The following is a 27,446-nucleotide window of genomic DNA, read 5'->3' as shown; positions in this document are numbered from 1 at the left end:
TTGACAGTGGAAAACAAGGAGGAGAATTTCTTTGCTGAAATAAATCCCCATGACACAGAGCATCAGGTGCAGGTGTGAGCAATGAGACAGGTGGGGCATTAGTGGTTCCAACATTCATGTGAATGGTCCTGAAATGCTCAGAAAGAGCACCAGTGTGTGTTGAAAGCAAGAGGAGCAACGTGTGTAATGTGCTGAAGACGTGGCATTGTGTTGAGCCGTCTGTACTTGAGTGTGCCATTGCCAGATATGCTGATTAATAACTGCCAGCTAATGCAGATGCTGTTCGGGTTGTGTGTGTGTGTCCTGGCACCAGCGGGTTTTTTGGGTGTGTTACAGTTGTGCATATGGTCGGGGGTAAGTACGGGTTTACATGAGCTAATCAAAAGAGCAGAAAACCATCCAGGCATGGAAGTGACAGTCATATCAATGCTGGTGCAGTGCTGAGCTGAGCCCCATGTTTTGTTGAGGGTGAGTAATAAAACCACATATCCTGTTTCAACAAAGTCCATGCAAAGCCCTTCGCTACCTTCACACCATCCATATCCTTCCCTGTGCCTTTTCCAGCTGTGTTGCCAACATCTTCTGGGAGATGGGAGCCAAGCCGATGTGCCCTGTGGATTTTCAGAAGTGATTGACATGTGTGGTTTTCTTCTCACTGGTTCCAGCAGTGCTGATTGCCAAGCTAATGTTTTTGGTGCTACCCACAATAACTGAAAGATCTTTACTGCGAGATAAGAGTCAGTAATTGTAGTTGGCTCTTTCCTCTGGTATGCGTTCCCGTATTAACTTGAAATTGAATTTTTTGTTTGAGTGCTGCTGCTGCTGCATGGCTCCATCCACTCCAGCTGTCCCCTCCAGCCTGGAGGCACCAGCTGCTGCAGTGGCTGGACCCTGCACCCTCTCCCTTAAGGACTGCTCTTCGGATAAGTGCCTTGGTGCCATAGCTTGATCTTCTCGCTGAGTACATGCAGTTGTGAGCAAACTGCAGGAGAACTGAAGAGGAGGGGATGGGTCAGGACCAGTCCTGAACTGGTTCACCCTGATGGCTTTTGCGTTGGATGGTGACCAAGCCAAGAATTGCTTTTTCCCCCACTTTGAAGATCTGCTCCTGTAGTTTCAGAGGAAGCTCCCCCCAGCTGTAGTCCTTCCCAACCCTTTAAAGATTGCTGTCAGATTTAGGCATTTGTTGATGTGCAGGCTGACCCTTGGAGTGCTTTTTGGGAACACAGAGGTTGCCCTGAGACCAGAAATCACAAATTACTGGTGCTCTTAAATCCCATAGGCACTTTTCCCCACCTCTTCCTATGAAGCTTCAAACTTCTACATGGAATTTGACATCACTGATGGTAGCTAGCTGACCTGGCCTGCTGCATGCTAATATTTTTTTGTATGAGCTGTTACATACATACAGACTGTCAGTACTAAGCATACACTCTGGTGTTCAGCTGTTAAACTGCTGACTGCAGGCTGGGGACGTGAAGGAGACAACTGCTTACAGAAACCACACCGGGCAGCGTGTTGGGACCTGCAACCCATACCTGGAGCTGCTGTGTATAAATAAACATATCCACCTTCCATCTTATTTCTGACAACTACCTCCCGGAGTAGTAATACATTTTTTTCCAGTAGCTTGTTCTCCAAGCAGGTTTCCTCATGCAGGTTTTTAGGAAGACCTCATTTTTATGTTAGTTCTGTGGAACTATCATTGCACAACATCAACTGCTCTTGCATCCTTCTGAGACTCGTGATTTTTCTTGAAATTCAGTCCTGATAACTGATACCAGCAACTGATGTATCTGTCACCTGAATCATATGGGAAACTGCACAGAATTGGTGGTTGCCTCAAAAATATGTTGCCAGCCCTTGTTCTGCAGGGTGTAGCAACCACAGCTTCAGCTTTCAGCAGCTGCGGTCTGCAACCTGTGTTCAGGTTTTTTGTTGTGTGTGCTTGCTGAGTTTAAGGGCTTCCTCAACATCATGTCTCCACAGAGATCAAGCAGTGGTAATTACAGCGAAACACGGTTACTGCAAATACTAGTGCACATGAATCTATAGGAACATTTTTTTTCACGTTGATGGCTTCAGACACATCTCTGCTTTGATTATGTTTGGTCCCATGAAAGGGTTGAGTTGATCCGCACCATCCTTCAATAAAATAGATCCTTCAAATTGGGCAGATAACATATTAGGCAATTTAAATCTCTGCTTTTACAGCTCAAAATGGATCTTTTTTCTGAGCAAGTTTAGCTCCAGCCAAACCTGCATTGCTCTGGTTGATCCGTATTGTGTAACAGATGTGAAGGCAAGTTCCACACTGCTGGAGAGTTTATCTACTCGTGGTCAGAACAGTAAGAGATGACAAGTTGAGGAAGTGAAGACACAGAAGGGATAATGCTCAGGCTCCTTTGTCATTGCTAGGAGCCAGGAGGTGCCTCTGAAGGATGGAGTGGCATGGCATCACCTTTCTTTTCAATCAGTGGTGCCCTTTCCTGCTTTTTTAGGGTGTCCTTCATGCTGTTAGCTTTTCATCCTCCCATCCTCACCATTTCGGGAGAACGTGTTAACAGAGAAATCCCTGCTATCTGATGATAGAAAACAAACAGAGAAGAGCTGATGAAAGGTCTTCATCAACCCCAGCTTTAGATGGCAGTGGCTTCCCTGTAGCACAGGAGGTCCATCAGTGGCTGTGCAGAGGTACGCATAACCTTGGGTAGACCTGATGGCAGAAATGCCTGGTTAAGTAAGACAAGAGGACACCTAATCGGATGTTCTTTGGGTTTGTTGGTGCCAACTGCTTTAGTGACAATTTTTTCATAGAGGACACTGAAGCTGGAGGGGCAGATGAGAACATCTGGTCCCAGTTGATATAAAGCAAAAACCATGTCATTATCAAGTTGCACCCAGTAGGTTTCTTGCCCCAGGACCTTACCATGTGCTATAAAGTACATCCTGCTTTCAGGAATACATTCAGTCAGCTGAATGCAGGTCAGCAATGGGATTAGACAGGTCGGTGATTACTAACCCCATTAACTTCTCATATCTCCTTTTCCAGAACTCAGTTCTCGTGATGTTATTTAAGTGTTTTGTAGTCCAAATCCTTGAAGTTCTCTGCTAAAAGCTGAAACAAATGTATCAATCCTATCAGGTCTCTCCAAGAGCTAAGCACTGAAATCCCCTGTCCTCGGGCTGGCACCATTACTGGTATTTTCCTCTCTCCCTTGACCAGTGACTTCTCCTGTAATACTGTAGTCTAAATCTTGTGGCCTATGGACTGATTAAAAAGAAAGAAAGAAAAAAAATGCTACAGGAATTTGGCAAGCAACGCATGGACCTCTCACAGCTCCAGTCAGAGGTTAGATGGATTTGTCATACTTACATTATACGCATGTATGATTGACTTGTGGTGAGTAACTGCTAGTGCTTGGTCAGGGACCTGTTCCCTTTTCACACAGAGTCATTCTGAGGGCAAGCAGATATTTGTTTTGGGGTTTTCTGTATGTGGATGTACATGGAGGGATAAGGCAGACTGGAAGAATTCATTCTTCTCTGGGAGGACAGAGTTTTTACAAGTACTGTGATGCTTTACTCGTGATGGTCTAAGGTGGGTACATTTTATGGGAAGTAATATCTGGTAGCAGGTAAACTGCTGCAGATGGGGAGAAGCAGACAAGCTTTTGATGCGTAAATCCTCCAGTTCTGAGACAAAATGCGTTATCGGTCTTACAAGCTCAGCCAGTTGCTCTGAGCTTCATCCAAATAGAGTAACACTTCAAGTGAGAGAGAGGACAGTTGGCACCTGCGGAGCTGAGGGATGTGCTCACTGGGGAAGGAGGTAAAGTATTTCTTGAGGAATGTGGAAGGGTTATTTGAGGACCAAGGAAGAGGACAGTTTTGGAGGGAAACTAGCTTTTGGTTGACCATTGCAGGGAATTTAATTCTCAAACTTACTTTTGCAGTGTGTTTTATAGATTTCTGTCAAGGTTGATGTGTTTTGCAAGTCATACTCCCTTTCTCTTGCATTCTCTGTGTTACTCAGGTGCTTCTGCCCAGTGTATCAGTGGGCTCTGGTGCACTACAGGAGGTGGGGGTGGGGGTGCACTGGGTGAAGCATACGATGTTTGGGGAAACAAATATTGTAATACATATGGTTTTGCTGCTGCAGAGAGCATTTGTGGGGATGGGGGCTGTGTGTGAGCAAACACTGCAGCTTGACCAGGTTCTGCTTCCATTTGATGTGGTGCATGTGCCTTGATGAGCAATTCAGCAGGGTTGAAGAGCTTTTTGAATAGCTGGAGGGAGGGAAGAAGCTCTTTAAAGTAAAATACTTCAAATATAGATGGGGTTTATACAACAATAAAACTGCATTTTACTTCGGTGCTGCTCTTTCCCCACTGTGAGGTGCCTTGCTGGTACGGGATGCTGGCTTGACTGCACCTTGCTCAGCAGATGTTCTTGGCAACCTTGTCTTACCTTGGGCTGAGCTTTGAGGAAGCATAAGGTCAAATTGTGGTAGTTCTAAAGGAAGTTTGTAGGTTATCAGTTAAACTAGATGTGGTCCTTTAAAAAAAAATTAAAAATTAAAAAACCCAACGTTAATGTGGGCTGCTTTCAGTACACAGGGGGTTGGAGAAGTCAACAAGATTGTGTGAACAAGACCATGCTGCTAAGGAAACCAGTGCCTTAGGTTTTGCAAAGAGCTTTGTATTTGAGACAAACTAATTTGGAGGATTAAATGCTGCTGTCCACCCCAAAACGACTGGATATTATGGGATCTAAACTGACATCTGAGCTTCCGAGGTACAGGTGTGACTGAGCAGGAAGGTGTCTGAAGCTGCAGTCCATTTGGGTTTAGTTATCGTGTCTTACTGTGTGCAGTGTTCCTTCTTGCAGAGAAAAGTTGAGGGGACTTGAGAGCTCTGAAGGAGGAAAGGGAAATGACCCTAGAGATGGGGCAGCAGAAAGATGACTCATGAAAGTGTTGAACCTGGATTGGGTTGTTCTGTTGGGTTGTTCTGTAGAGAAGTTGGTCAAGATGCGCGTTGTGTTGGTGCATTTTAATCTGTGCAAGAAGACTTGGAGAGGTGCGTTCAGAGATGCACAGGGAGGAAGAAATGATAGGCGCTGAGCAGGCACTTGCCAGAATGCCCAACATCTCGATTCCTTCGTCCCAAAGATGAACTCTTTAAGTTATAGACATGGTAAGGTAGATGGTGGGACATCATGACCAAGAACAGTGTGAGCTTGAAAGGATCTGGAGGGAAGGAGTTAAATCTGAGAAAAAGCAAAGCATCTGGAAGGGCTGGAGCTCTGCCTCTCAGTGCTTCCCCAAAACAGGACATGCAAAGTAGGAACCCCAGGAGTGGCTCCTGCACCGGGGGTCCTTGTGGAGGTCTGCACTGGGACTGGTGGTGTTGGCTGGGTGTTTTCTTCTGAGTCTGCATCTTTGAAGGAACGTGCAGCGGAGAGGACAGCAATTCTGCTTGTGTGCTCTCCTCCTATTGATAGACCAGGTGTCCCCTTAAAGACACCAGTTACAGTAAAAAAAACATTCTGAAACTCTAGTCGCAATGGATCAGTGCCTTCAGCTGCAGGGGCACTAACCGTGTGCATCAGGGCCACCTCACTGCCTTGTCACCACTTTTTAAAATAACTGCTGTTGAAGAAAAGCAGAGCCCTGGTCCTGCAGCGCCCTGCAGGTGCTGGGGTGAAGAATACCTTGACACCCATGCTGCTGGTACAGCTCTGCCTCCTCACAGAGCTGGCAGAGGCTCAGGTCTGCTGTCTGAAAGCTCAGGCACACGTTATGCATAACGAAGGTTTGTTTCCCCAAATGACCGGTTGCAGGCAACGAATTTTCTGCTCCTCAGCTCCCAGCCCAGCCCATTGGGTTGCAGTGAGGCAGCCCAGCTCCCATGGTGCCTGGCTTGGCTCAGGTGCCGTTAGCAGCCTTGAAGCCACCCTCAACTGTTTTACGGTGGGGATGCTAACAGGTATCCACAGGCACAAAAGCAGACTGGGAAATCCAGTATGCCACTGGTTTTGACCTAGTTGCTTGATGGAAGATCAGCTTTGCTGGGGGATGCTGCCACCTTCTTTTGGTAGCTGCTTCCCCAGTTATGCTGTTCTGCTTCAGAGGTGAATCTGTTAAGTCCTTTCCCTGAGTGCCAGCCAGAGGCTCAATCAAAACCTATTTAATAGCTATTTCTTTATTTTTATGTGCTTTGAGTAGGGCCTGAAATGTATCATTTGGGAAGACGTTTCTGTGAGATGTTGGATGGCAACCCACTTTCTCCTTTGCATTAACTGCTTTAAAGCATCTACTCCCGGATTCAATTTTATTTGAGCTTTAATAAAAAACGATAGTATCTGCTGGACACTAGTTTTTTCATCCCTCAGGCAGGTGTTTAAGAGTTTTCATTGTTTTTAAAGTGGTTGTTTCTGTGCTTTTTGAATGCCTGTCAGCTTGCTGAAGATGATGATTAATCTTTATCAAGTGCTTAATTGAAAATGCTGTTTAAGTGATGTGATGCAGATGATCACCGGCGTGCTCAGGATCACCTTTGGTCCACATACTGTGCTGTGAGCATCGCTGCTTTATAATTTAATGAAAGCAGCCCTGTATTTTGAACATTAGCAGGGGAATAAGGCCTTCCTCAGTGGTTCATGTCTTGCTTGTAATTAAATGAATTTATTTTCTTGTGCAGCAATCATGATAATTTTAATAAACTTTTCCCAGTCACAGAAGGGAAGAAATATCATGAACCGATTTACTGCTTCTCTTCACCATCAGCCAGATTCTTCCTGTTAAAAGAAGTACCTTTTAAAATCTGCACTCTTTCAGCCTTGCTGATTGAATTTTTTTCATCCATATACCTATTTTTATTAACAGATAGGGAAATAAACCAAGCACTTTTCCTTAGGCATCAGTACTTTCTGCACTCTGAGCTCATCCCAAGTGCAGAATATCTTCTGTGTAAGCTAAACAGAAAGCAAAAGTAACCAAGGCGAAAGCCTTCCTCCAGGATAGAAAGCAAACTGACTTCTGGAATACGGCAGTGTGGCCTTGGTGCTGCGTTGGAGTGAGAGCAGTGGGGCTAGCTTCATCTGGCTTTGACAGGTATCTGCAAAACCCAACATCAACATGAAATCCCCTTTGCTGTGATTCTGCTTTTCTTTCAAAAGTCAGAGCTGTTACAAAGAACTTGCTGAAGAGTTTGGATAGATTTATGCCTAAATGTTGGTGATTATGATTTCTTTAAATCAGATTCTTTAAATCAGAATCTGAATGTTCTTTGAACTGTTCAGTCCTTAACTAACTGCGATTTTTAACAACTAAATGCTCCTTTCCATGTAACTGCCCTTTCCCCTGGTGAGAACAGAATAGATTTTTTAAATGTTCAGGGTGGATAACAGACTTAGCACTAATTGTACATGTGAGGGTGACGGGGAGCTGTGGTCACTGGCCACAAGAAACAAGGGCACCAGCTGTGTCTGTCTTCAGGGTACCAGCAGCATGCACAGCATGGGACAGGGTAGTAACTGGGGGCTGCAAGGCTCACAGCAAGATGACTTTCAGACCCTTACAGCTGTTGATTTGCCCTGGTCTTTATTCTTGAGAGCAAAAATATGGAAGAATTTTCTGTTATACTTTTTTTTTAACATACATTTGGAGGGTTTTGTACCACAAGGTGATTTGTTTTCTTTCCCCAGCGATGCTTTAGCATCTGTATTTGGTAAATTATGCTACTTTTTGAGCATTTATATTGGTGACTTTTATTTTGCAACTGATCCAGTTTTGATGTGAAACCAGGTTTGGTGAAGAAGTCCAACTTCTGTTTCTGGGGGGGAGCAAAGTTATTTTTTCTCACCAGCCTACATGGCATTTAATCCAACTGGAGCACGAGGCAGCTGTGATACAGAAAAAAAGACTCTTGTCTTCCACAAATTCTTCCCTGTGTGACATCAGTAGTTAAAGCTGGTTGAAGAAGTTGGCTTGAATCTCCTGCCCAAGGACTGCTGTACTATAAGCTAGAAGTTGTTTGTGTTTAAAGATGCTGCTTCTATTTCGGTAGGAAAGTATGCATCGTCAAGAAGTGTTTCTTCCCACTAGCTGCACACTTGTCCCAGTGTACAGTTTCCAGAGGGACATCTTAATGAAATAACCCACTGGGGGCACAAAGCAGCCACCCCTGATAGTGGGCCCAAGCTGGATGCTTCCCAAAAGCAATGAGCCCAGCTACCATGTAGCAGAGGTTGGGTACCATTGAGAGGTTAGTGACTGATTAGGTGGTGTTTGAAGAGAGTTGTTGACTGAGCAAAGTCTGGTGTATTACTGGATAGTAATTTTCATCTTGTACAGTGAAACATTGGATTCTGCATCTCATCAGCAAAAAATCCCAGGGATATTTTTGTTCGATTTAGATAGGCTGGGATGCAGTGAGGACCCACGATAGCAGGGGCAGAGGGCTGGCAGTTAATTAACCTGTTGGACACATGAGGATGTGCAAGGGATGTCTGGATGCAGCTGGTATGACACACAGCTGATCTCCCAGCATCCAGGGATGTGCTCTTGAACCAGAGTGCAGAAGTTAGCAATGCAGTGAAGAGTGAAGCAACTTCTCCCCTGAAAAAATAATGTAATAGGAGAGGGGTTGTATGCAGGGACTAAAGAAACACATGTACAGATATGTTTCCATTGTTGTCATCGCCTTCCTCACGTGGATAAAGATGAATCAAGGGGGAGGGATGGAAAACTGGAGGAGTGGCTGGGGGACCTGTTTGGAAAGCCAAACTCTCTGCCAGCTGATGATCTTGATGATCCTGTTCCTCTTATCTCAGGATCATACATGCTGTCCTTGTGAGTATTTCTAGAGGGATTTACAAAGCTGCTGAAGTGATTTAAGTGCTCAGAAATATTTGAATATCCCAGTAAGTATTTATCTGCAATTAAGGTCTTGTAAAAACATTGTGAAACATGAGCCGTCATCCCAGTCCTGCTTCCCTTTCTGTCAAACTGGCAAATACCAGCCTTTGATGGAGCCATCTCCTTTTTTCTTTGCACAGAGGACCCACAAAAGCATCTGGGACTGCGCATGGGCCATCGCAGCCCCAAGCAAGCAGCAGCAAGGCCCATTTCTGCAATTTTCAGGCTCACCAGTGCCTTTTGTGAGATGGTACCAGCTTTGGTACTTCAAAGAAAGGTGTCAGAAATGCAGAAATGAGCAATTAAAGATTAATCTGCTTGTGGGGATGGGTATCTGCCTCCCCCTTCCTGATTGTGCTGTAAATTAGTGGTTGACTCAAGCCCTGTAGTGTAGCTATTTATACCTCGAAGGTTTTGAATTATAGCTCTGTAGATTATATCATCCCTTTGTTTAATCCTTTTTCCTTTCTTCTGTCATGGTTTTGACCTCAGTGATTTTCAAAGCAGTCAGATTCGCTTCCTATGGTTTTCTTGTGATGGTATTTATATTCAGGAAAGGGGAGGAGAATTTAGATGGCTTTTTCTGTACCATTTTATTTTATCTAATGCTCTCCCTTACTCACTTCCTCACTCGACAGCCCAGTCTTTTTTTTAGCCTTTTCAGAGGTTTTTATATCACAATCTTCATAGCCTTTCTAGGGCTTTTTATTTCATAGGACTTCAAAACGGTGTGTGCAGAGCTAGGGGACAGCCAGGATGAATATTGCACCTTATGAGCTTGAACGTTTCATGGAAAGCTTCAGAAAGGATTGCTGCTGCCATGCACCTGCCTGCCTGTTGGACCTATGCCTTTCCTTCATTCCCCCCCCCCACCAAAGAACAAGCAATGCGAGGGAGGGTATTGTTATTATTGGATTTATTGGCTGTGATTTTGCAAATAAATGCTTTATAATCACTTCCTTGCTACTCCTTGCAGCCAAGAAAGGGAGACATGCAGCGAAGGAAGGGCAGGCTGCCTGCTTGTGCTCCAGCTTTCCCTTCGGATATGCATTTCCTATTTCCAAGACTGCTTTCTTTTAGATCTCTAATAACTGTTAGAGCATTTAGAATACATATTTTTTCATATAGCTCTCTATAAGTTGCATTTTAAACAAAAAAACCAAAGTTGGCCTCAGGCCAGTGACTGCAGTGATTCCTGGCTCTTTGCTCGGTTGCTGCAATTTGATGTTCCCATACTTCCTATCCAGGAGAAGCTGTCAGAAAAATAAAGGGCACAGGAGATGTGGACACACTGAAGTCAGTTGAGTATGTTTAAATGTTAGACCGTGCTGTACAAGGATGGGAAATAAACTTCGCTGCTAATGCAAGCAGATAGTCCCTCTGCAGTGCAAGTATCCCGCCCATCCCTCTGGATGAGGATTCCTACCTGGAGCAGCCCTCTCACCAAAAACATTCCCTTTGGCTTTCAGACCCTTGTATAGCAAGACATTTTTATTTGGTGGAACACAAAAAGGACTTACACATATGGTTTAATGTTTTGAACAAGAAGGAATTAAGATAGCCAGCCACCAAACCTCCCGAACACGAGCGCAGACTTTTGAAACTTGAAGTTGAACTGATCTGGACACCAGCTGCAATGACAATGGAGGCAGCAGGAACACTCATGTGATGGGAATAGCCTTTAATTAACTTGTAATATGGACAGGCTGAATGCATGACCTCCAAAAGAGAGGCCATTGCCCGTTAACATCCAAATGTTAGCCCATCAAACCAAGTCAAGTCGTGTAGGTAAACCCAAGAGGACAATTCCAACCATTTGCCATCACCTTTCCCTGTAATGTCTTTTTTTATATGCTTTCCAGACTTACCTGGAAATGGAGAACATGCATTTATGTTGAAGTTGATAATGAAGAGTGTAGGCTGAGGAAGTGTTGAGTGTTGTCATTTACTTTCCTTTTGTGTTGGTTGGACAACTCAGATCAGGACCCTCTGATCTAAGCAGGAGGGCTCTTAGATCGAATGGGTAATTATTTGTTAAAGTGTGAGAATTTCCATTATGATTAAGCCGTAAGATAACCATCTTGTTTTAGTAAATTAGAATGGCTGTTACCAACAGCAGGCCATCAGACAGGCAGATCTGGGCATAAAATTCTATATTGCAAATTGCTAGGGAAAGGCACTGGCAGGTCAGAGCTGAGTTTTCCAATCAAGGCTTTCTTTAGGATGTTTTCAGTCGAAGCTGCTGCGTTTGTGATGCCCTTTACCAGTATATGCTGTAACCACCAGCCTGATGGATATTTGGGGGTGTGCTTGCCTCTTGCGGCTGTTCTGATTTTTGTGAAAAGCTAGGGGGTTTTTTTGAGCAGCATTTCAGACCTTGGTCATTCTTCTTCCAAGCTGCTGCCTGCAATTTGGCCGGAAGTCAGCCTCTCTCTTCCTTAGTATTTATGTGAAATGGATGCTGTTGCCTGCTGCAGGAAAGCCAGTCGTTGGATAAATGCTGATTCTGCATCTGAAATGGGGTTAGGAATATTCATCAGGCAAAGCTGGTATCGTAACCTGCATTTTCATATGCCTGGAGAGTGTTGCAAGCAATTAGACTGGTCTGATGGGATGGGTCCCTCTCCTCTCTCCCCTTCTCCCTCCCTTTCTCATTTTTCCCTCTGCCTTCCTTCCCTCCTCCCCCAAAAAAGTGAGGAAGGAAGGGGAGAAAAGCAAAGTAACTTGCATGGATGGAGAGGAGGTGTAATTATGAGCACTGGGACCAATTTAAAAGTGGAAGATTTTGGAGAGACTCAGACTTACTTTGACATGTTGGGCTTTTTCGTAGAGGATAAAAGGAAAATAAACTAATTTATTCTGAAATTTTAATTCTTGTTTGGTATTAATCTATTTAATTAATGTAGTTAATAAATGCATATGTGCAGGGGAGAGAGGGGGACTGCAAATTGAAATGAAGGAATTTTCAAAAGGAAAGTCTTGATAGGAAAGGCTTCCTGGCAGTGAGATGTTTTGGGCTGCGGGGAGAAATAATATCCCAAGAGAAGAGGTGGAAACTCCATTGCTTTGGACTTTTGCAAGTGAGACTGGATGGAGTAATTTAGGAAGTTTCTTATAGGGAACAGTCTTTTGCTGCATGCTGGGTAGGACGAGATGATCTAATCGATCTCTTCCCTGTCCAGTTCATATGGTTTTCATTTCCTTCTGCTGAGAGGTGGGGAAGGGAGGTGGACTGGTGAGGAGTCTGATGGTATTAGGGATTTGTCATTTGTTAGAGGGTTAATGTTTTTCTGGGCTGTGATTCTGCTACTCCAAAACATTTTAAATTAAAAAGGACTTTTTAGTCCCTGCTCTATTACTAGAGGAAGAAGGGTGTAACCATCTTAGCAATGATTGTTCTTCAGCTTTCCTGAAGCTGCAGTTGAGGCATCTCCCAAAACTCTTGTGTCAGTAGGGTGTCAGCTCCGGATCTTAATAACTGGATTCTGTTTCACTGAGGTTTTAATAGTTTTTTCTTTGCTTTCACACACAAGAAATTGTGTTTCCCATTCGCTCCATGGTACAGAGCTCTGAGAACAGGTAAGAAATGGGGGCAGAACATAGCTGGCCATGAATGTTTTATTTCCCCTCTCTTCTGACCTTGGTCATCATACAGGTTGGTGTTGAGAAAACCTTTTGAAGCATGGTAGGATTTGACCTGCTTGTAATGCTAATTTTTGTGGCTAATGGCTCTTGATGTGTTGGGGCTGGATCATGGCTCTAAGGTTGCAAGTGGTCTACCACTAGCCTTATTTATCTACCAAGGTGGCTGCTGTTAATGTTGATGGGAAGAAAAGCAAGGCTATGTGACTTGGTATGAAATTCCAAGGAGGAATGGAGAGATCTGAGAATAATTTCTTACCTAGGAAGTGTGGCTTTGCAGCCAAGCTGGAAACGACATGATGAAATGGTTGTAGGGCCTGGGAAGGGGGAAAGGACGGGAGAGTGGACTATGCGCAACATGTAGGAAGAAGGTGGATTAAAGTTTGGTTTAGTGCTAAATGTGAAGGTTGTTCTTGGGAAAGGGATAGCTGGAGCAGGAAGGATGAGGACTGTAGAGCGTTGGATAAAGGAGCAACTTCAGCGTGGGTCTACGGTATGGTCAAGAAGTAGGATGCTGGGTTTGGGCATTCAGCCAAAGCCCAGCAGGGCTCATGTAGAAAGCCTGTACAAGGAAACCTTGTATTTTATCCCCAGCAGAAGGAAGATTACTCATTGCATCTCTGAAGAGTATGAGTAGCTCTCTGCCGGTGCTGGCTTTATGGTTATATTTGTTCTTGACACATAGGTGCATGCAAACCCAGTTTGCATGTGTCTGTTTTTGAGGCGATGCGAACTCTGATGTCCATCTTTATTTGGTTCTGTGCTATAGGGCTTATATTCTTTTGTTTCAAGAGCGAGAAATTGAACCACAGAGAGTGGGCGTGTCCATCTCTGGTGTCCTCTCCTAAGCAAAAGCCAGCAGAGACCTCCTCTGGATCCCTGCTTGTGAGCAGGATGGGCTCAGAACACGTCCATCACCTTACACAAATGCAAGGTCAGGTTGCTGATGGATCTGGTTTTCCCCTTGGAAGAGGAGATGGCTTTTCAGGGAAAAAGTTTGTTCTCCTTGACAGCTATTTTATCTCCCTGACAACTTTAATTCCTTCAGAATTCTCCCAGTGGTGAGGGACAATTGAAGTTGGATACTGCATAATCTCTGATCCCCTGGCGGTTCTGCATCACTCCTCTTGGCAGTGATTTGTAAATATTAATTTCCCCCAGTATTTTAGAGGACATTTTTATAGTCCCTGGCAGAAGGAGGAGTATTTTTCTGGGACTACTGTTGTATCAAATTTTGCTCCTTGTTTAAGATTTATATTAAAAATAATAGCAACACCAATGGAAATGCAACTTTGGTGTTTTCCTCTTAAATTACCTGTTCACTTACAGTCTGGGAGGTGCAGCTTTGCTACCACTTGAGACCCAAAATATGAATATAACTAAAGATCACGTGGAAATCAACCATCCATTTTCTGCCCTCCTGTGTGAGGAACTGAGGTGTACAAAGAGAAAAACATTGGCAAATATACCAGAATTTAAAACTTGGCAGAAAATAATGAAGCAGTTGTGGGTTGCACATTGATCGCTTGCACAGGGCAGTGTGATTTTGGTGTCTTGCCTCAGTTTAGCTAATTCTTAGCAGCATAATGGTAATTTCATGAAAGCTAAGTCAGTTAGTATCAAAACTGCACTACAATAAAGATAGATTATTTTTTCCTGATAATGGTTTTGATCAGGCTTTCCTTTTATCCTGCAATTTTTAAATAATTGGCCCAGTTGCTCTTTGCTTTTATTGTACTCAGGATATTATAAACTTAGATTGTTTTGTAAACCACTAATTTTAGACAGGTCTTGATGCTTATTATTCCCTGCATTGTACTTTTTTAATGCCATGGCAGAGCCGCTGCAGAGAAACGGAAATCATCGGTGTCCTGAGATTTTTATGTCTAGACTGGATGAAGTGCAGGAAAACGCAGCCGGAGCAATTACCCCCCAGTCTTTTTTAAAGTTACATTGCCTTCCTCATCCAAAATTCACAACTCATTCCCTTTGCCATAATATTAGGAAGCGGTAATTGGACAGAAATCATAAATGTACCTATACTGAATGAGTGTGAAATTAAAAGCAGCATTCCAAATCAGTAGCTATATATAATAGCCAACGTGGGCATTACAGATACAACTGAGTTGCTAAGGCAGGGCTTTCCAATAGTGCCTTGTATAGCCCCGTATCGTCTAATTATTCCGCTTCAGTGTAAGTTAACAATGAAGAGAAGATAAAAGCTTGGCAACCCGTTTGCTTAGAGGGGTCAATTTATCCCAGCTCTTTGTAGGGCAGTGTAATTTTAGGCTTTTACACAGCGGATAACGCCATCCCCCCCGCAGCAACACTTGCTGCAGCACTTCCGTAAATAGGTCAGGAGAGGACGGCGTGGCGTACAGTGTGGAAAGCGATGCCAGAATCATACCTTGCTTAATGTGAATTATTTTTCTCTCAAAGAAAGTAAGATGGTTTTGTCCTTATTCACCCAGTTTGTAAAAAAAACTGGGTCAGTTGGACAACTGCTTGTGCCAGCAGTGTGTTTCGGTGTGCTGCATTTGGGATGGGAAAGTTCACGGAGCCTGGGATTAACACTTTCTTCAGCAGCAGCAAGGAGTGATGTCTTTTTTCCCCCAACAGAAACTTCTGAAATAATATATCTCAGGTGTTTCACCTTTCTGAACATTATTTGGATATACTGGGCTTGTTTGGCATGTATTATAAACCTATCGTGGGGCTATGTAGTGGCAACAGCACTTCTGGGGGGCCTTAGGTCTCATCTTTGGAAGCAGCTTAATCCCTGTGACATCCAAAAAGAAGGATCTCAGTTTTCTTTGATAACTTCTGTATTTTCCAATACTGCAACAAACTACAGCTGTTGGTTGTGCTCAAGGGTTTGGCAACGGTGGTAAAAGACACAGCAATAATGGGGTGAAGTTCCTCATTCCTCCTCACCCCACTGACAGGCTACTCATTACTCGAGGAGGAAATAGGAGGACTCTGGAAGGCAGAGCGTTGACAATCAGGTGCCAAGGTAAATATAGCCCGGGCCCTGCCTTTAACCGACTCGAGGCCATCATGATTACATGAGGAGTCCTGCTTGAAAACAGCTGGGATGATACAGCCCGAGGTTAATAGACAGCTTTGAACATCTGCGAGCAAGCGATGCAAAACCGTGGGAGCATTCTTCTCTCCCTCGGTATACGAGCAGGCAGCAGGCTGGGACCTGTCCTCCCAGAGCTGCTGAAGAGCACTTAGGATCAGAGCAGCACAAAGGATCCATTAAAAAAAAATAAATAATACACTTCTGTTTGCCTTAGCGTGGATTTTGCTTCAGAAACCACACAGGAGATAGATAGACGTGTGGGGAGGTTGCAAAGTTGCATTGGGAAACCTTTAGCTCTTCTTCCACACAAACCACAGGCATTGCTCGTGGGCATGGGATAGCCAAATGCCAGAGATGCTTTTCATTTTGCAGTCTTGATGAGGAAAAGGAAGGAAAAAAGGCCACTTCTGTTAGTCCACTTTGCAGGAATGCTGGGGCTTGGCTCAGCAGGGACTTAGCTCCTCGTTGTGGTTGCTTCACTTCCTGAGTAGAGCTTCTTTCATCTAGTGCAACCAAAGGACTTCCAGGGTAGGACTTTAAATCAAATTTTCCTCTTCCAGTAAAACATGAGGGTCATTTGAGGATCACCAAGTGCAACAACACTAAGTAGGAGCAGAAGAAGGAGTACACCCATTTATTTTGTCACCTAGTTCTCTCATTAATCCAAGCATAGGTCTTTTTTTCTCTCCTTCCTCTGCTTCTCGGCATCTTCTGCACTGGTACTCAGGTTACATGGCCAGAGGCTCCAGCAGTAAGGAGTGACCCCTTGATTTGCTGAGCTCCTGTTCCTGTTAACATGTCTTCTTGATGCCACCTCTCCAGTTACTGCCCTTTCACATCAGACACTTGTCGCTCCTGCCTCCTTTGATCCTTGTGCTGCTTTCCTATATAAAATGAGTGGAAAGACACTGAATGGCAACTCCTTTGGTCTGGGAGACGGAAGGTGGGTGCACAGCAAGACACAAAATAATAGTGGTGCCATTATTCTTGCATGCTGGAAACAATAGTTGGCTCCCTGAAGCCAAAGCTTCTCTGCAGCAAGGATGTAGATGATGGTAAAGCCCAAAGACTGGGACTCAGGACACCTTACTGTCCTTGGCTGCCCTTGTCACCTGTTTCCAGGCTGGCTCCCTGACTCCCCAGCTCCCCATCATGGCAAGCAAGCAGATCCTCATACCATAGATATAGCTTGGGGAATACTTTGCATCAGGGACTGACTTGGTGTGAACAAGAGGCATCAGATTTCCCTTCTGATGCCCCACCAAGTCCTCTGGTTACTGCAGAGCTTGGGCAATTAAGTGGCCCCATGTGCTCCTCTGCTTTTGTGACTCATGGTTTTACCTGCCAAGCTGTTAAACCCCCAATTTTGGTGTGCTGCATCACAGTTCTTGTAATATCTCAGGGCTTTTGAAATGGAAAAGCAAAAAATGCCCCACAGGAAGATGCTGTTGGGCCATGAGAATGTTTTGGGACTCGGGGACAAGCCAAGCACAGTGCTGGGCAGCAGGGGCAGAGCCTGCTCCAGATGGGCTGATCCTGAGCAGTGGGCTTGTTTCGAGGGGCTGGGGATCACTCCTTGGTGGATGCCTTTGTTGGGTAGATAGAGCTAGCAGAACCTCTTGACAAGCTAGTTAGTGTTTTTGTAGCTGAGTGTGCCATATGTAAAGGAGGATAGTGATGATTTGGCTTCCCTTCTCTACATGGATTGCAGGCACTGACCATTTGAAGAGATCCAAAACACTGGAAATGATGCCTAAGCTCACCAGCAGCCTCAGAGCTGACTTCTACTGTTTGTCGTTGAAGCCAGTGAGAGTCATTTTGGGGAGGTGATATGCTAGAAGAGCCATATGAAGGTTTTGTGATGCAAATTCACAGAACCCCAGAGTGGTTGAGTGGGAAGGGACATCTGGTTCAACCCCCTGCTCAAGCAGGGCCACCCAGAGCCAGTTGCCCAGGACCATGTCCAGATGGCTTTTAAAGATCTCCAGGGATGGAGACTGATTCTGTGGGTTCTGTCTACATTAAAATGTCCTCACCAACCACAGTGACACCTAAGCAGGAAAACTAGATGAGAAGAGAGAGAGCAAAGATGCTGAGGCACGTGAGAGGATGGTGGGACATTGGGTGCCCCTTTGGTGGGCAATCAGACCAGAAGCACAGACCGTATTCCTAGTGGTTGTACTGATCATCTGAGATGCATTAGACCTGGCTGCCAAAAAAGAAAGACTTAACTCTTGTCTTCAGAAAGAGGGTGGGGACAAGTGTCAGCACCTGTAGCAAGTCTGCTATGGCAGCGAGGGCTGATGGGGAGCTGGGAGGGTGGTGAAAGGGCTGACGTGGAGCTTGTGTAGACCGATAGAGCCCCAGAATCCAAACTGGACGGATCCTGTTATCTCTTACAGTGGGGTCTCCTTTGAAGTACCCTGTAAGAGCAGGGATGGAAGACCAGGTGCAGTTTCCACCTACAATTTTCACGGGATAAGCCAGCATCCTTTCTCAGTTTCAGACTAATTTTCATACCTAAAACGTTGTCATTTTGACAGAGGCGGGGTACGCTGCATTCATAAAGTGTGATTCATCTTTTATTTGTGATACCACGTAGAGGTCCCACAGAGCCAGGTCCTGCATCAAAAACTGCTGGAGCATGTGCTGAGCAGAATTATGGTCCCTGCCCCAAAGAGCTGATACATACAGAGTAGTCCTGTTGCATGGTGCCGTGAACGTGGGAGGGAGAAGGACCAGCGCATCCCTTTGTTGGTGAATCATCGCTTTTTGTTACTTTATGGCTGCTGCTTCTCTCATACAGAGATCTGCAGCTGAAGAAGGACGATGGATGGGAAGGGGGGCTCTGTAGGACAGCAGAAATAACGTGGGAAGGCTCATACACACAGAGGTTTGCTGAGGAAAACCATGTGTATTTTGGCGTGGTGGAAGGAAGGCCACATCTGCCTCTGCATGATGTGTGACAGGGAGATGGTGGGCTGTCCTGGCTGTGGCGTCAGGGATGGGCACACTCTGATGGGAGGTCCCCATGAGTCGCTCCTCCTTCACCACTGAGCTGGTTCCACCTTCATGCCTGGACCTACTGAAGGAGCAGCTGTGCAACGCTGTGATGTGATGGAGTAAATCAGATGCTGAAATGTTCCCTTCTTTTCATACAATGCCAACAGAGCAGTGAACACCACGAAGACATTTATGGCTTTGGGATTTCTTTGCTACTTTCTCAGAGAGTTTTCTGCTGCTGAGATAAAACTATTGAGCCACAGCTTGAGAAATATAGCTTTCATAGCGTGAAAAGCTGCCCAGAGACATGGTGGAATCACCATCCCTAGAACTGTTTAAAAAACACACAGATGTAGGGCTTAGGGACATGGTTTAGTGGTGGCCTTGGCAGTGCTGAGTTAACAGTTGGACTTGATGATCATAAAGGTCTTTTCCAACCTAAATGATTCTATGATGTTATGAAATAAAATTATCTTAGACCCTCAAGCCATATCTTGTTGAATGGTTCCATCTGTTTGCTCCCCACCTTACTGGCGCAACTAAAGCCTTTGGGGTTGTTGCTGGAGATGACCTTTCTGTCTTCAGACTTTCTGCTGACCTTCCCAATGAGGAAACCAGCTCGCCAAGGCTGAGAGCATCCTTGCTTGGCAATAGAGGTCCAGTTGGGTTTGAGTGCCTTTGGCACCATGTCTGATGCAGTTTGAGGATGACAGTTGATCCCAGGGCTGGCTGCACGGGTACCTGTCCCAGAAAGCTGCTTGCAGGTGAGACCATCCACCTGGTCCTCAAACCTGAGATCCCAAGTCAGTTAGTTCCCTGCAGTGGTGAGCCAGGAAGGGGAGATGCCAACTGCACACTGTGTTTCTGGTAGCTCCTCTCTGACTTAATAGGAAAACACTGACCACAGAAAATGTACAATATGGTTTTTTCTCTGCATTTTCCTGAAATCTGTTGAATCACTTTGGCTGTAGAGGGAGAAGAGGAGGAGTGATATGGGGGATGGGGAAGAAGAAATAATGGTGTCTGTTCAATGAAACTCCCCTAACAGACAGTTTGTGTTGTTTTTCACCCCTCCAAACACGCAGATCTGATCTGAAAATCCAGGGCTTAAAAGCACAGACGTTTAATCTGACACACAAACATGGCATCTTTCCAGCAAGTGAAACAGCTTTGCCACTGGTGAGTTTAGAGGAGCTAATCTGGGATGAGAGGAGTAAAAGCTGCTCAGCAATAGCTGCATCTTTGAACCAGGTCACCTGAAACTTTCCTTCCCTTCCCTCCAGGTGAAGGGGTCTTTCCCTTTGTAGTAAAGCAGCTTTCAGAGATGTTACTGCTTCTTGGGTCCCTCAAAGTGTCGTCTGGGGCAGGGGGAGAAGCAGTGGTGGGGATGTAAACCAGTCAGGGGCAGTGGCACTGTGTCGGATCTTGTGAGATGTTTTTTGTGGGTCTTATCGCCATGCCCAAACAGGTCAGGACGAAGACGGTATTGGATTAATTCTGTGTATACATAAATCTCATAGTCAGAGATGTGTTGGGGTGCAAATTGGGATGGCTAGCCATTTATTTCTAACTCATTAATTTTAATTCCAGTCCACACCAGCAACGATTACAAGTCACCCCACTGCTGGTGTTCCTTGCTTGACTCTTAATAAGTATCTCAGCATCCTGCCATTTATAACTGGTTCGTCCAGCTGCGTTAAGAGCACCCCACACCTGAAATGCCCTTCTGCTTCTAAGAAAGGCCACCTGGAAAGAGCAAGGGCTGCCCTGCTTTTGCCTGCTCTCTCCCTTTCTGGAGCATGTCTTTTCAAATGGTGCAAAATCTGCTTTAGAGGCTGAGCTGTGCCCGTTGTCTTTGCTGCCAATGTTAGAGCTGGGAGGCGGTCAAAATGGCACTCATGAGCATGCTGGCAGCCTCTGCAAAGTGGTGGCTGAGATACGGAGGTTTTCCTTCAGCAAAGCAACTGGCAGGCACTTACAGCTAAACCCTTTCTTGTGTTGCTCTTGGGATAATTAATTGAGAATGAAGTTGCCACCACATTTTCCAAAGCCTCCAAATCTGCCTTTCCTATAGCTCGTGCTCTATGCCAGAGTCAGAGATGGAGACGAGTCAGCATCCACCCTTGTAAGTATACAAGCATTGGAGCACCAGGAATATAAAGAGGATAAAAAGAGATCCCATAACATTTGGAGACCTTGTTTTTTAAAGCCAGCTAAATTGCACCCAGAACCTGTAGGATGCCTGTAAAGCTGTGGGAAGAGAGGAACAGAGGTTGGTTGGAGACCCAGTGCAAGCACTCTGTCATGGGGCTCATGTTTACATTAAGGCACTTCTGGAATTGATGTCTAGATTATGAAATTATTTGGAGATAGTGCTTTTGAGAACAGTGCCCTAACAAGAAGGTATTAAGGCAGAAATGAACACAAATAACCCTGTACTCAACTGACTACTCATAACATCCCTCTTGCTTTGTGTACCTGTTAGATGTTGCCCTTTTTCCATCTGTAGGACTCTGTTTTCAACCCTTGTGCACTTCCCAAAATGACATCTACTTTTCTCCCTCCTGTTTGGTACATCCCTGCATTTTGTTACGGCAACATTGCAGGGGGGTCTTCAGCTGAGCATCCCTCTTTCTTCTCGCACCCCACAGCTATACAAGCACTGGATGGCTTGGGGCGCAACAGCACTCACTTGAGATAAACCAGACCCAGAGATAAATCACCTAGAAATGCTCAGCATCTGATTTCAGGCAGGGCACAGATTGAAGATGGATGTGTGTCATGAAGGATTGGACTTGATTAGACTGGATTTGATTTGAACTAAGGGGAACAGAGGGAACCTGGGCCAGGTTGGACCCTGCTCTTCAGCAGGCTGCATTTCATGGAGCCAAAATTGATGACACCAAGCTGAGTGGTACAGGTGACTCACGTGAAGTAAGGGGTGCCGTCCTGAGGGACCTTGACAGGCTTGAGAAGTAGGCGCTTGTGAACCTTATCAGACTTGACAAGGCCAAGTGCAAGGTCCTGCAACTGGTTTGAGGCAATGCCCAGTAACAGTGCAGACCGGGGGATGAAGGGATTGCGAGCAGCCTTGCAGAGAAGGACTTGAAGGTACCGGTGGGCAAAAAATGACCCAGCAATGTGTGCTCGCAGCCCAGAAAGCCAACCATCAAGGGAGGGGGCTCTGCCCTTCTGCCCCGCTCTGGTGAGACCCCCCTGCAGCGCTGCCTCCAGCTCGGGGGTCCTCAGCACAGGAGAGATGCGGAGCTGTTGGAGCGGGGCCAGAGGGGACCACGGGGATGGTCAGAGGCTGGAGCAGCTCTGCTGTGGGGACGGGCTGGGAGAGCTGGGGGGGTTCAGCCTGGAGAAGAGAGGGCTCCAGGGGGACCTTAGAGCAGCCTCCCACTACTTAAAGGGGACTTCTAAGAAAGACAGAGCAAGGCTATTTACCAGGGTCTGTAGTGACAGGACAAGGCGCAATGGTTTTAGACCGAAAGGCTGGGCATAAGAAAGAATTTTTTTATGATGAGAGCAGTAAGGCACTGGCACAGGCTGCCCAGAGCAGCTGTAGATGCCCCATCCCTGGCAGTGTCCAAGGCCAGGTTGAACAGGGCTTGGAGCAACCTGGTCTAGTGGAAGGTGTCCCTGCCTGTGGCAGGGTGGTGGAACCAGATGGTCTTTAAGGTCCCTTCCAACCCAAATGATGCCATGATGCTATGAAAAAGAGATGAGTTTATTAGGCTGGACCACTGTGCCACCCAATGCAGTCTTGGTCTTCAGCAACAGACTTTGTCTTGTATTTGTGCAGTGACAAACTGCTACAGAAAGCACTCTCTGTTGTTGTGTGTGAGCTCCTGTACCATTTAATGCCTGGTTAGGGGGCTCTCTTATTTAACAGCAATACTGAGGAGCCTTCTGTGTATTATGTTCCTAGCGAGGGCGTGATGGAAATGGGTGTTTTTGTAGGAAAGTTGCTTTTCAAAGCCTTTTGAAAATGCTGGGACAGCAAAGACTTTCAAAGATGGTGATGTCTCGGTTGCTATCCACTGCATTGCTATTGAAATGAAAATATTTAACCTGAGTGCTCCGTCATTCTGGATGGGTTTGAAATGAATTTAAATTAGCAGAATTTTGGTAGCTGTTTGGCCTATGTGCCTAATACAGGGGGATTTGAGCTCTGTCAGAGCCTCTTAATGTTTATTTGAATATCACTGAAATCTAAGTGACACAAGGTAATATTTAATGCTTGCTCAGGGAGACCTTGTTTATTGGCAAAAGAACAGAATGGGTCATAAAAACTGAATTGCACTATTACCTTGACTCTGTTCGGTCATGGTTCACCCCCTGCCCTTCCTGGAGCAAGACATGAAGCTCAGGACCACAGAGGCTGGAGCAGTGTGTGGGCTTAGGTAGAGCATCGCCTGCTGCAAAGAGCAGCATACTCCAGCCGTCGGCTTTCGTTTAAGGTCCGCTATGTGATACTCATATTTTAAATGCCATCCTGGAGGGAAAAACACAACAGGGCTGAGTGTCAGGTTATTTTCCTCTGTCCAAGTCCTAATCCTCTCCCATATTTTTTTATATAGGGTGGCACCGGGATTCCCAGCTACCCGGCTGCGCCCCCAAAAAAGGCTGATTTAAACCTTAGCAACAGGGTATTTTTGTTTAGATTGTATTTATTGTCCTGTGAGAGTCATTGTTCTCTCCCATGCCTTGACCGTTCTGAAGGCTGATGATAAAAGCCCTCGCTGACAATAATACAGTTGAGTTCAGCCTTTTGTTGGGAGATTAAAATAGAGAATTAATTGTAACATGGGAGGGCTAAAGGTTAGTCGTCCCAGGCTGTTTTTTAATCACTTTAAGGATAAGAAAAGGCATTTTAAGTTTTTTATATTTTTTTTCAGAACTACTGGGCATTAGGTTTTGTGTTGGTATCTGCAGGGGCTGCAGGAGCTTATGGCCACCCTGTGGTTTAAGACTAGGATTGTTTCAGTTCACATAATCTTGTGTCAGCAAGAAATAGGTTTATAGCAAAGACAGTAGGTTTATGATAGTTTTACAGCAATATATATATATATATAAATAGATTTATGATAGTGGGTTTATATCTATATATGTAAAAAATATATATAAATGTATATATAATAATTTTATAGCAGCAGCAGTGATAGAAGATTCCCAGCCTGTTAGTGTGGCTCTAAAACCTGTGTCTACAGCATCGCTTCTTGAACAAGGACACCCCTCTGGGGCATGGGAGATGGAAAGGAAAATAGATGAAAAAAAGATGGATGGAAAAAATAGATGGAAAATAGATGGGAAAAAAAGATGGAAAGTGGAAGCAGAGCCACTGAAGCCAAACAGAGTTTGGTCCTTTTTCAGGAGCGTGGGCTGATGAGGAGAAATGTTTAGGAGACTGATCTGCCCAAAATGCCAACAGCGTAAACGATAACGGGGATTGCCCCCAAACTCTGCTGGCTCTGAAATCCTTTTCTTGCTGCCGATGTTTTGGCTGCTCTCTGGGCACAGGCTCCTTTCTGCCGGGATATTTCTGTTGCCAGTGAACTTCCTGTTCACATCAGCATCTTGAAAAGCTTCCCATCCCTCCTCATAGACAGCCTCTCTCCCCAGCTGCTCTTACCTGCAGTCCCTGTAATTGGCAATAATTTCCCTAATTGCTCACAAAAGCAGATGTTCTCTCTGTGGTCGCATTGAACTGGCTTATACAGTACTATATACATGAGCACACAGCATTAAAGGACTAATTCCTGTAAATAAGCCTATTAAAAGGTTACAAATAATGCCTCCAACTAAACCATCAACAGCAGCTGAATTCCGCTTGTTTTATTAATTTGTTATTTGTAATGTGGCAATCCCTGTCTTCTCGGGACTGGGATGCCGTCGTGCTTGGTCAATTGCTCTTACGTTGTGTTTAAAGGATGTCTTAGCATACGAGATCAGCCCTTTGCATTGTTTCCAGCTAATAAATCACATTTGTAGGTAATTAACACTACACCTAACATATCCCCAGTACTACTGGTGAGCGGGAGGAGAGACTGGTTCATGCAATCGATAGCTGAGGGACTGTCCTTTCAAGGCTTTAGGTGATACTGCTAAAGAAAATAAGTAATCTTAATTTTCCTGCCTCAAAGTTGGGGGGAAAAATGTTTTCCCAGTTCTTCAAGTGCAGCACTTTGCTTTTCACCCTTCATGAGGAAAGAGTTATCGATAGCTGTGCAGCACCAATCCTGAGGCAGCCTCGGGAAAAGCCCTTACTTGAGTCATCAGCTTAATTGCCAGCATTAATTCCCTGCACTGTCTGAACCAGGTGTAATTAGGCTATGGGAGGGTAATTGCTAGAAGCTCCATCCAGTGGTGGGGGTAGCATTGCCTTCTGGAAAGCCCTTCGGTGCTTTTGGACTGTCCTTTGCTGGTGGGTGCCATCAGCTCTTGCTGTGGATGTGAAGTTCCTGTTGCCTGTGCTACAGGGAGGGCACAGCCCTGCAGCATTCAGAGGCTTTTCATAGATTTATATATTATTTTTTTTCCTCAGGTTATTTCTATTCATTTAAGAACTAGGGACTGGAATGCTTTCTATAAATTGGGATGACCAAAGAGTGATTGTTTCTCTTCTTATTTTCTGGTGGGTCCCATATGATCTACAATTGCTCCAGCTTTTAATATCTCCAGCAACTGCATTGGAGCTCGCAGTGTTGCATTTTGATCCAAATTTCACCTGCAACCTGAATGAGAGCTTCAGCAGCCGTTCCCACTGCTTTACAAATAAGATGCAGCTTGTTTCCATGATAGCCTTTGGCTGGGCAAAAGAATCTTACAAAACCGGCATCCTTGGTGCCAGCCAGGTGGTAGCTGAAGTCTCTAGGTCACCTTCAGCTGATGATTCTGTTTCCCACTTTGGACTTTTACATTTTACTTGCCTAAAGCTTTCTTACTGCTAGCAGGGGAGAACTTTTCTCTCTCTTTCTTGGACCAAAATTTTAGCTCAAGCTTCTGAAATCCCTTATGCTGACAAAAAGGGGTATAAAGTCACAGCCCAGAAGCTTTGCTGCGTGTCTGGGTCATTGCACCACAGCCTGATAGTCTGGGACTGGAACATGCTGGCACTGCTTGGCTCCTGCCCTTCCCCAGGACAAACCAGAAGCTGTGCCTGAGCTCAAGGAACAACTTTCACCAGCAATTTGTTTTTCAGCCTTTGCATCTCTTTCAGAGGTGATGGCTCCCGGTTCTTATCGGTGGATCTGGCTGAAGTCAAGCTGCTGGGTTGTGTGTCTTGTGGCAGCCCTGGATGATGGAAAAATGCAGAATCTGCCATTGCATTAATGAATATTATAGGCTATTATCTCAGTTTTGGTCCTTGGCCCCACTTGTTTAGCACCATTTCATCCTCTTGGAGATTCATCATCCAATGAGAATGGAAAAACTAAGGTGTTTTGATGAGCTGACTTTTTAAAACATCATGGCTCTGGATTTGCAGCTCCAGAAATACCGGTCAGGCCATTTTCCTCTCACCTGGAAATAAGCTCCAGTATCTTATTTGTAGATTGTGTTGAAAAACACTTGTGTCTGGCAGCACAACTGCTCCCAGTCAGACTTTTCAGCTTGAAGCCTTCAGCAGAAGACATGCCTCCAAATGCTTCTGGCATTCAAATAAAAGCCAAGAAAGGAAAACGCTTTCAGCGCTGGTTCCCCACGTGTGATTTGTTTTTTTTTTCTGGCAAACTGCAACAGAAACACAGTTAATGCAAGATGCAGGGGATGCAGCCTTGGTCCCACTCTGGCTATTACCATTCGTACATCACGCTTGACCCTTTTTTTCCAGTCTAATACATGCAAATATATGTAAAGAGTAAAGACTGTTCCACCGGGTCTTGCACATTCGTTCAGAGAGAAGGAAAACAAGCTGAATTTACAGGGAATTTGCAAGCTCTATTTGAAGACCCATATATAAAAAAACCCGAGCAGCAGCTGGCGGCAGTGGACGGTGCTGACCGAGGCGATGCTTTCTGGCGTCTTTATTTTCCCTGCGCTTGCAATCATAATGTCATTAATATGGAGCTTTTTGAGAACTGGAGTATATCCTAATTAGCAGCCTCTGATTTTTTTTCTAGTTTCATAATCAGTGATCTCGGCTACACCAGAAGTGTTACTGTGGCAACAGGGCTGAACTGAGCAGTGGTGCAGAATTACTGCAGGTAAATTGGTGATTTTACAGATCCACGGCACTTTCTTAGCTCAGGGGCTGCTCCGTGGGACGGGCTGGCTGATCCCTGCACCCTACAGGTGTCCCAGGCGGATTTCAGGGTAAGCACAACCAGCGATTAAGCTGCATGACCGAACGCATGCTTTTTAATTGGAGCTTAGCCTCTGTAATGAGATTTTAAGGCTGTCATGCGAATGATCCCCTCCGACACCTTTGTTTTAAGTAGGATGCTCCCTCTCCCCAGCTTGGTCGTGGCTTGGAGCTGGGACTTCGTTTTGGTCCTGCAGAAAGGGCTGAGCCCAAAAGCTGGGCTTAATTTTTCATGGGTTTTTTTGTTTTGGTTTGGGTTTTTTTGGTGGTTTTTTAAACCTTGTTTCTCCTCCCCACGTACCGTTTGCTTGCTCTCCGAAAGGCATCATGCTAGGTCGGGATGTTGTTATGCTAAATAATGGCCATGCTTCATCCTGACTCCTCAATCAAAAGCAACCAGTCCTTGTCATAGCTGGTGTGTGAACTGCACTCATGTTTTCTTTGTACATGTTACAAAACGATGCCTGGGACAAAGAAGAGGGGAC

The 27,446-nt window shown here is 45.1% G+C and overlaps 1 protein-coding gene across 5 annotated transcripts in view; it reads left to right on the top strand.

Annotated features, from left to right (window-relative positions):
• PTPRA (protein tyrosine phosphatase receptor type A) overlaps window positions 1-27,446 on the top strand; it is a 134,025-nt gene that overhangs the window by 62,859 nt on the left and 43,720 nt on the right. Inside the window, exons 2-3 of one of the 5 annotated variants that reach the window (XM_080396590.1) lie at window positions 25,204-25,293; window positions 26,780-26,863. The exons of 2 other annotated variants lie outside the window; for them this stretch is intronic. Coding sequence is in view for 1 of the 3 variants with exons in the window: in XM_080396587.1 (XP_080252713.1) it covers window positions 3,812-3,832 (21 nt within the window). In the remaining 2 variants the exon portion in view is untranslated. Of the gene's footprint in view, window positions 1-3,701; window positions 3,833-25,203; window positions 25,294-26,779; window positions 26,864-27,446 lie in introns of those variants that run through there. 2 more of the 5 variants (XM_080396589.1, XM_080396587.1) reach the window with 2 other exon arrangements.

The sequence above is a fragment of the Falco punctatus genome, assembly GCF_963210335.1.
Source record: "Falco punctatus genome assembly, chromosome: 1".
Lineage (NCBI taxonomy): Eukaryota > Metazoa > Chordata > Aves > Falconiformes > Falconidae > Falco > Falco punctatus.
This window is presented reverse-complemented; position numbering and strand designations above follow the sequence as displayed.